This window comes from Papio anubis, chromosome 13 (genome assembly GCF_008728515.1).
Source record: "Papio anubis isolate 15944 chromosome 13, Panubis1.0, whole genome shotgun sequence".
Taxonomy (NCBI): Eukaryota; Metazoa; Chordata; class Mammalia; order Primates; family Cercopithecidae; genus Papio; species Papio anubis.
Genome location: NC_044988.1, coordinates 2,183,996 through 2,194,238, shown reverse-complemented (window position 1 = coordinate 2,194,238; position 10,243 = coordinate 2,183,996). Strand labels below are relative to the sequence as shown.

The 10,243-nt window shown below is 39.6% G+C and overlaps 1 protein-coding gene across 12 annotated transcripts in view; it reads left to right on the top strand.

Annotated features, from left to right (window-relative positions):
* Nucleotides 1-10,243, top strand: part of ZNF510 (zinc finger protein 510) — a 47,363-nt gene that overhangs the window by 24,125 nt on the left and 12,995 nt on the right. Inside the window, exons 1-3 of one of the 12 annotated variants that reach the window (XM_031654015.1) lie at nucleotides 21-107; nucleotides 1,901-2,143; nucleotides 3,302-3,360. In XM_031654015.1, coding sequence (XP_031509875.1) covers nucleotides 2,074-2,143; nucleotides 3,302-3,360 — 129 coding nt within the window. In that variant the 5' untranslated portion in view covers nucleotides 21-107; nucleotides 1,901-2,073. The other 11 variants (XM_031654019.1, XM_031654017.1, XM_031654018.1 and 8 more) reach the window with 11 other exon arrangements.

The following is a 10,243-nucleotide window of genomic DNA, read 5'->3' as shown; positions in this document are numbered from 1 at the left end:
GCATGCTGGGAACGGATATCCGGCGTTTTCGTCTGCGCATGTGCAGTCGCCTCACTTTCCGGCTTCCACCTCTCCTTGTTTGCGGGTGCGGAGGGTTCGCAACTCAGGTGAGAGCGCCGGTCCCCGGCACCGATTGCGGACCTGCAGGCAGGGATGGGCTAGTGTCCAGGGGGCGGGAACGCGACGTCCGGGAACTCCCCAAAAGCTGGCCCTCCGCTCCCTGTGCCCGGGGCGGCCCGGAACCCCAGCCTGAGAAGGGCCGGTGGGGGAGGGCTCCGGGGACGTTAGGTGGGGCTGGGTCCTTGTTGGATGATGCTCGGTGCGGGCCGAGGTGTGGGTGCCAGAATACAGCCAGGCGTCGGAAAACGAGGCGCTGGCTGCAGGAGGAAAATGCATTTATTGTATTGACCCTGAACCTGCCACAAAGCGCATATGGTCCGTGGGTCTGCGGTGACAGCCCGAGCCTAGGAGCTAGAAGGACCTGGTGAACTTTGGCTTTGTCACTGGAGCGTTTGAAAATGAGGATATTAGTAAAAACTGCTTTGTGTCGTTCAGAGATAAGCCATCAGCCGTAAAGCATTTAGCTCAGCGCTAGTTACTAAGCAGCATGTAAATGTTGATTCCCGTTATATTTGGAAGACACTTCGTTCTTTCCATGTAGTATTTCATTTAATTCTCACAACCACACTATTTATATCATTAAAAATGAAGGAGGGGTGAAATGGCAGAGCCAGGCTCACAAAGGATGAGGGAGCTAGGATGTCAACACATACACACTTTACTCCCCGAATCAGGCTGTTTGTGATGACCCACCTACCTAACCCAGCATTGCAGCCTTCACAGCACTAGGTGAGTGACTTGTCCCCAAAACCCCAGGACAATGATTGTGAGGTCAGCGTGGACAGAATCCTACTATGTGGCAAGTGTATTTATTATGGGGTTTCTGGGATGTCTCCAGAGCCTCTGGGTTAGACTGAGGCTTCTGCCACCTCCTGTGCGGTCCCTGCTGTCTCTGTCTTTAGAAGTCAGTCTGATATTCTAGGGCAGTGAAGATGAGTCACATATGTAATTTTAAATGCTAAATTAGTAGCTACATGGAAATCTAAAACATGAAATTAATTTTAAGAACATACTGTGGTTTTCTTAATGTATCCAAAATGTTATTTGGACATGTGGCCCTAGCCACATTTCAAGTGCTCAGTAGTTGATGTGATTGGAGGCTGTAGTCATGGATAGCAGGGTTCTAATGAATGCCAAGAGAATCCGGTTTAAGGCCTTATAGGTCAGTTATTCACCAGGAGGATTTTGCTCCCCAGGGAACTTTGGAAATGTCAGGAGACTTTTTGGCGGGGGATAGCGCGGGACTGAGTTTCGCTCTCTGGCCCAGGCTGGAGTACAGTGGTGTGATCTCAGCTCACAGCAACCTCCACCTCCCGGGTTCAAGTGATTCTCCTGCCCCAGCCTCCCAGCTTGTAATCTCAGCTGGAATTACAAGCATGCACCACCATGCCCAGCTAATTTTTTTGTATTTTTAGTAGAGGTGGGGTTTCACCATGTTGGCCAGGCTTGTCTTGAACTCCTGAACCCAGGTGAACCACCCGCCTTGGCCTCCCATAGTGCTGGGATTACAGGCGTGAGCCACCACGCCCAGCCTGGAGACATTTTTGATTGTCACAACAGGGAGAAGGGGTGTCCTAATGTCTAGTGCATGTTTAGAAATGCTCCTAAACATCCTAAAATGCACAGGACCGCTCCTTATGTCAGAGAATTATCCAGCCCAAAATGTAAGTTGTGCTGAGGTGAAGAACACTGCTTTCCATGAAAGTTTCAACTAAAATGAATTCGTTACCCAGGCCTCAGCCCCAGCTTCTCTGGAACAAAGCAGTTCTTTATGTTGCAGGAAGGAGGGAGCCCCAGGAACAGGAGTCCCACCAAAGAACTGCCCTCTGACAGAACAGAGACCTCACCACAAGGGCTTCCGAACAGATGCAGAACCCAGAGAGGAGCAGGTCTTGATTTGCCCAACCGGCAACAGTTCTTTATCCCCTTGCCCAGAAAGCTCCAGACTTGGTGATGTCGCCACATCCAGAAGCCATCACAGATTGCGTGACACTGAATACTGTGGGCCAACTTGCAGAAGGTGGTAAGCTGGGGTTGGGAGGGATGGGTTACTGTCAGACTGCACAGGAAAAGCCACATTATTGGAGGGCTTTTCTCCATGGTCGGCAAGGAAGGCATAACCAGCCAGGGCTGAGGAAATTCTGTCTCTAATCCTCCTCCTACAGCCCCCATTTTCTTCATTCTAGCCTCACTCTTTCCAGATTCTGAGTCAGTTTCACACAACATCTATCACATGTAGCATCTAGAGATTTTCTAAGGTTGCCTGTATCCTGAACCTGTAGAATCACAAAAATGATAATACAGGAAAGGATTTCTATTTCTGACTCTTTTAAAACCTTAAGAAGTGTTGAACCTGGGATGAACAGTTTGTCCATGGTCACTCAGGACAGAGCTTGGAGCAAAGCACAGTGCTGTTTGCTCTGTCACAGGTGAGTCACCAGAAGTGTCTTATCGAAAGTCTTTTTGAGAAACTATAAGTTAGAACAGAAAGATTTTAAAATAGTCTGTCTTTCAGCATCTCCTTTTTTTCAGTTTTGTGTTTTCTATTGGTGTAAATAATATTAACAGAATATTAATGTTAATTCTGTTTTAGTTTTTTGTCAAAGAAGACATACGTTTTAAATAAATCAATAGGAAAATAATCTACAATCACCTGATGAAAAACAGCAAGGGGCCAGGCGTGGTGGCTCACCCCTGCAATCCCAGCATTTTGGGAGGCCAAGGTGGGCAGGCTGCTTTAGGTCAGGAGTTCGAGACCAGCCTAAGCTACATGGCAAAACCCCGTCTCTACAAAAAATACAAAAATTAGCCGGGCGTATTGGTGGGCGCCTTTGGTCCCAGCCACTCAGGAGGCTGAGATGGGAGAATCGCGTGAACCCGGGTGGCGGAAGTTGCAGTGAGCTGAGATCACACCACTGCACTCCAGCCTGGGCAACAGAGCCAGATCCTGTCTCAAAAAAAAAAGAAAAAAAAGAAAAATCAGCAAGGGTTCATCCACATGATCATATTAAAGATGCACATATTCAGGTGGTGTTTTCTCTGTAGTGCTTCCTGTCCCTTCTCAAGGGTCAAAGGAACATGTTTTGTAGAGAGGTCTTTTTCCGCAGCTCGTGTGATGACGTTGGTAGGCAGGTAAGATAGAGGCTGCCCAGATATCTCATGACTCCTTCCTCACCCCCAGGTTATCCTTTACGGTTCTCCACACTCTTTCAGGAGCAGCAGAAAATGAACATATCTCAGGTGAGTTATTTGCTAACACCTTTTTCATCATGGATTTCATAGGTGTTTAAGGGTCCACATATTAATATGGAAATGTAGAAATGGATCAAAATCATTCCAGGAATGTATAGAAAAGCAGGGCAGTAGCACAGCAGAATTGGCATGTGGAAAGATGCAGGTCTCCTGATGTTACAGATTTTCCAAAATGGAACTGCAGTTTTCATTCTTTCTGATAGCCATGGCAGAGAGTCAGACAGACAATATTTGTTTACAGATTTGCATTGATGAGAAGCTTAAACCAGGCTGATTCCTCATGGAATCTAAAGTTACCAAAGTCAGGAAAAATGTCTTTGTTGGTCTTCACGTAAGTGTCAGTGCAAATCTTTCTAATAACAGCCTTGAAATAAATGCAGTATATTGCTTCTGCTTTTCCCTCAGTGGAAGTAGAGGGCTTAGTGCCAAACTCGGGCTTTTATTAATACAGTTTTTCAGTTTTTTTATTAATACAGTTTTTCAGGTAACAGAAACAAGAGGTTCAGGTAGACAGATTGTCAAAGAAAGGACAGATTGATGGTGTAGGCTCTGTTGATCAGAGGTGCAGAGTTTAAAAGGATTTTGTCCTGAACAATGGGTAAGGTTTTCATTGTTGCAGTACAGGAGATTACTGCATTTTGAGAGTGGGCTAAACAAGGCATGCAAGGTCCAGTAAGAATTTTTGCCCATTGCAATTTGGACTTCCTCTTAGGGAATAATAAGAGAGGGGAGGGAGATAAAGGTTAGAGCCAGACTACGGGTATTAGTTTGCTAGGGCTGCCATAATAAAGAATCACAGACTGGGTAGATTAAAAAGCAATTTATTTTCCCACCATTCTGGAGGCCAGAAGTCTGAGACCAAGATGTCAACAGGGGCTGGGGGCAGTGGCTCACGCCTGTAATCCCAGCACTTTGGGAGGCCAAGGCGAGCAGATCACTTGAAGTCAGGAGTTCAAGACCAGCCTGGCCAACGTGGTGAAACCCTGTCTCTACTAAAAATATAAAAGTTAGCTGGGTGTAGTGGCAGGCGCCTGTAATCCCAGCTACTCGGGAGGCTGAGGCAGGAGAATTGCTTGAACCTGGGAGGCGGAGGTTGCAGTGAGCTGAGATCGTGCTACTATACTCCAGCCTGGGCGACAAAGCGAGACTCGTCTCAAAAAAGGAAAAAAAGATGTCAACAGGTTTGGTTCCTTCTGAGAGCTGTGAGGGAAGGACCTTGTTCCATGGCTTAGATGTCTGTCCTCACGTCATCTTTCTCTGTATGAATCTATGTCCAAATTTCCTTTTCCTGTAAGGAATTGAGAAATTGTTCAAACATAGAAAGATACAAAGAAATAATATAATTAATATGTTCCCGAACCTTCCCAAATTACCAACTATATATATTGTGTTAATTTTTTCTTTCTCTTTTATATACTCTTTTTTCCTTTTAAAAACTTAGTTCTTTAACTGAGATGCAGTTTTAACACCAGTAAAGTGTACTCTGAAGTGTATAACTGGATGAATTTTTACATATGTAAATTCATGTAAGTTAATACCCAGATTAAGATAACACCACTGCTCCCCTCTACAGGGCAGCCACTATTCTGACCTTGTATGTTAGGGAAAAAAGATAAATTCGTTTTTGAATATTGTACCAATAGAATCATACAAAATGTATTCTTTTACAGTTTTCAAGGGAATGGTTTGCTCCGTATCTTAGTATTTCCCTTTTATTGCTGGGCTGTATTTCATTGTATGAATAGACCATAATTTATTTCCTCATTCTGCTCTTAGTCCAATTTTTCATTTGTTTTTCCTGTTTGAGGCTATCAGGAATAAGGCTGCTGTGAATATTCTTTTGTGTCTTTTGGTATGTCCTCATTGCTTTTGGGATATACCTAGAAATGGAATTGCTGGTTCATAAATAAATATATGTTCGGCTTTAATACATACTGCAAGTAGCTTGCCTAAGTGGTTGAATCACTTTGCATTCTCACTAGCATTCTGGCTGTATAGTGTAGTATCTCATCAAAATTTATAATTTGCTTTTCTATGGTAAATACTAATGTTGGGCACCATTGTTTGTGTTTTGACCATTTAGACATCCTTTCCTTTTATGTAATATGTAAAGTTCCTATTCAACTCTGTTTTAATTGGGTTATTTGCTTTTTTTTAAGTAGGAATTATTTCAGTATTTTCAGTAAATTTTTTTTGCTATGTGTGCGTTACTAATGTTCTTGGATTCTGTGATGTCCCTATTCATTTTTTAAATAATGTCTTTGACAACAAAGTTTTTACGTTTAATAAAGGTCAGAATCGTCTTTTCTTTAATGGCAGTTCCTTGTGTATCATATTTGAAAGTTCTTTCCCTACTCTAAAATCATACAGATATTCTCCTATATTGTTACTACGTATTTGTTTATTTTAGCTTGATCCACATAGAGTTAGCTTTTGTGTTTGGTGTAACGTGAGTGTCAAGGTTCATATTTCCGTATGGATATCCAGTTGCTCTAGCACCATTTGTTAGAAAGACCATCCTCTGTCAACTGAATTGCAGCTGTGTCTTTTGTCAGTCAAGTGACTTGTATGCGGGTCTGATGTAGACTGTATATTTTCTTCCTTTGGTCCAATCATGTTATCTTTTTGCTGGTACTTCACTGTCATAATTACTGTTGCTTTATAGTAAGTCACGAATTTTAGTGAATTTATTTACTGTTTTAGGCCCTTTTCATGTTCATGGAAGTTTTATCAGTTTTCACAGAAAATCCTGATGGAAAGTTTTTCACAGTAGAGGTGAAGTCTTTCACATCTTTTATTAGATTTATTCCTAGGTATTTGATCTATTTTGATAATAGCACAAATGATACTGCATTTTAAATGTCATTTTCCAGTTTATTGTTGGTTTATTAAAATATGATGGATTTTTTAGTATTGATCTTATACCTAGGCATTTTATAAAATTCACTCATTCTAATAGCTTATCTGTGGATTCTTTTGGATTTTAAATATGCAAAATTTTTTTTTGCAAAAAAGACAATTTTACTTCTTCCTTTACAGTTTTTATATCTTTAATTTATTTTTAGCCTTACTGCTAGGACTTCCAGTAAAATGTATAGTACAAATGGTGATAACAGAAATCCTTGTCTTATACCTCACCTGAGGGGTACTCAGTATTTCACCATTGAGTCTTATTTTAACTACATGTTTTTTGTATATGTCCTTAATTAAAATAAAGAAGTTCCCTCTCTATTTTCAGTTTCCTGAGTTTTTTTTTTTTTTTTATCATGCGTATTTTGTCAGATGGCTGTTCTTGCATCTAGTGAGATAATCATATAATTTTATTCCTTTAGTCTGTTAAAGAGGTGAATTATATTGATAGATTTATCAATGTTTAACCAACCTTGCATTCCTGGGATAATTCCCACATGTGCTATCACTTTAATTTATTTCTGGATTCAATTTGTTAATATTTCAATTAATATTTTTGTGTCTACATTAATTGAAAGATACTGGCCTGCAGTTTTTCTGTCATATAATGTCAGGTTTTGGCGTCAACATTATATTCTCAAAAAATGAGTTTGGAAACAGTTACTCATTTTCTGTTCTCTGAACAAGTTTAAGATTGCTGTTATTTCATCCTTAAATGTTTGGAAAAATATACCTGAGAGGTAGTCTAGCCTTGGAGTTTTTCTTGTGCCTGGTTTTTGCTCATGAACTCAGTTTCTTTAATAGGATATAGAAAATCCAAATCATCCTACTTATTCTAGTGTCCTTTATTTTTAACAGCTTTATGGAGATACAATTCACATACCATATAATTTACACTTTTAAAGTGTACAGTTTTGTGGTTTTTAGTATATTTGTAAAGTTGTGCAGTCATTGCCACAATTGTAGAATGTTTTCATCACTTCAAAAAGAAATTTCTTATCATTTAGCTATCATCCCCCATCCTGACATACACAATCTCAGCCCTAAACAACAACTTATCTATGTTCTATTTCTATATGTTTGGCTGTTCTAGACATTTCTAATAAGCGAAGTCACATAATATGTGATCTTTGTGGCTATTTCTATTTTTCTTTTTTTGAAACTGAGTTTTGCTCTTGTCACCCAGCCTAGAGTGCAATGGCACAATCTCGGCTCACTGCAACATCCGCCACCCAGGTTCAAGCAGTTCTGCCTCAGCCTCCCAAGTAGCTGGGATTACAGGCACCCACCGTCATGCCTGGCTAATTTTTCTTTTTTTTTTTTTTTTTTTTTTTAGTAGAGACGGGGTATCACCATGTTGGCCAGGCTGGTCTGGAGCTCCTGACCTCAGGTGGTCCGCCCACCTCAGCCTCCCAAAGTGCTGGGATTACAGGTGTCAGCCACCACACCTGGCCCTTTATGACTATCCCTTTTACTTGGTATACTGTTTTCAAGGTTCATCTATGTAATACATATCAGTACATCATTCCTTTTTATGACTGAATAATATTCTATTGTGTGGATATACCATGTTGTTTATTCATTCAACTGATGAGCATTTGGATTGTTTCTCCCTTTTGACTGTTAGGACTAGTGCTGCTATTATCATTCATGCACAAGTTTTTGTTTGGACACCTGTTTTCTCTTGGGACTAAACCTTAGGAAAGGAACTTCTGACTCATATGGTAACTCTTGATTTATCATTTTTGGTAACTGCCAAACTGTTTTCCACAGTGGCTGCACCATTTTACATTCCCACCAGCAGTGTATTAGGGTTCCACTTTCTCCACATCATTACAACCACTTAAATGATGGACATCCTAGTGGGTGTGAGGTGGTGTGTCATTTGACTGATTTGCATTTCCTTGATTAATGATATTCAACATCTTTTCATGTGCTTATTGGCTATTTGTTTATCGTCTTTGGAGAAATGTCTATCCAAATCCTTTGCCCATTTTGGATTATGTTTTTTGTTCAGTTATAAGAGTTCTTTATGTATTCTGGCTACTAGATATTAAATGTAGCATTTGTGAATATTTTCTCCTATTCTGTGGGTTCTTTTCACTATCTTGATGGTATCCTTTGCACAAAAGTTTAATTGTGATGAAGTCTAATTTTTATTCTTTGGTATCATATCCAGGAAGCCATTGCCAAATCCAAGGTCATAAAGGTTTACTCCTGATTTCATCTAAGAGTCACGCAGTTAAACTCTTATATTTAGGTCTTTGATCCCTTTTAAGGCCCTTTTTTTTTTTTTTTTGAGACAGAGTCTTGGTCTGTTGCCCCGGCCGGAGTCCAGTGGCATGATCTTGGCTCACTGCAACGTCTACCTCCCAGGTTCAAGTGATTCTCCCACCTCAGCCTCCCAAATAGCTGAAATTACAGGTGTGCACCACAACGCCTGGGTAATTTTTATATTTTTTTAGTAGAGACGGAGTTTCACCATGTTGACCAGGCTGGTCATGAACTCCTAATCTCAAGTGATCTGCCTGCCTCAGCCTCCCGAAGTGCTGGGATTACAGGTGTGAGGGACCACACCTGGCTATTTTGAGGCAATTTTAAAATACGGTATAAGGTAGGAGTCCAACTTCATTCTTTTGATGAGATTCAATTATCCCAGCATCATCTGTTGAAAACTATTTTTTTCCTAATAAATGATCAATGTATGGGTTTATTTCTGGGCTCTCAGTGCTATTCTGTGGATCTGTATATCTGTATTTATGCCAGTACCACACTCTCTTGATTACTGTTGCTTTATAATAAGTCTTTAAATCAGGAAATGTAATCCCTCCAATTTTTTTTCTTTTTTTTTTCTAGATTGTTTTGACTATTCAGGGTCCCTTGCAATTTCATATAAATTGTAGGTTCAACATTTCTGCAGAAAGTTCATTAGGATTTTGATATAGATTTCACTGAATCTGTAGATCACTTTAGGGAGTATTGTCATCTTAACAATATTACATTTTCCAATTCATGAACACAAGGTGTCTTGCCATTTATTTGGGTCTTCTGATTTCTTTTAGCAATGTTTTCTAGTTGTTCACGTATAAGTCATGTACCTTCTTGGTTAAATTTATTCCTATTTTATTATTTTTTGTTCTGTTATAAATGGAATTATTTTCTTTTTTATTATTCATTGCTAGTATTTAGAGAGATAAATGATTCTTGTGTGTTCATCTTGTATCCTACAATTTTGCTGAATTCATTTATTGGTTCTAGTAGTTTTTTGTGGATTCCTTAGTCTCTTCCATATGTTAGATCTCATGGTCTATGAGAATAGAGATAGTTATACTTTTTTTCTTTCCAATTTGGATGCAGTTTTTTAAATTTGTCTCACCTATTTCCTCTAGCTAGAACTTCCAGTATAATGAATAGAAATGATGAAAGCTGGCATCCCTGTCTTATTCCTGATATTTGGAAGAAACCTTCCTGTTTTTTAGCCTAGTGTATTATGTTAGCTGTAGTTTTTCAGAAGTGCTTTCTATTGTGTAGCAGCAGTTCTATTCTAGTCCTACTATGTTAAATGTTTGTTTTATCATATTTTTGTCAAATGCTTTTTCTGCATCAGTTGAGATGATCATGTGATTTGTTTTCTTTTTTTTATTATTGTGATATATTACACTGATTTATTTTCTTATGGTGAGCCACCTTGCATTCCTGGAAATAAATTGTACTTGGTCATGGTGTATAGTACTTTTTATTTGTTGCAAGATTTGGTTTGCTAGTATTTTGTTGAAAACTTCTGCACACATATTCAGAAGGAATATTGATCATAGTTTTTGGGTGATTTCTTTATCTGGCTTTGGTTCAGGTAACTCATAGAATGAGGAAATGTTCACTCGTCTTCTATTTTTGGAAGAATTAGAGAAGGATTGGTATTAGTTTTTCTTCAAATGTTTGGTACACTTCACCAAACATTTAA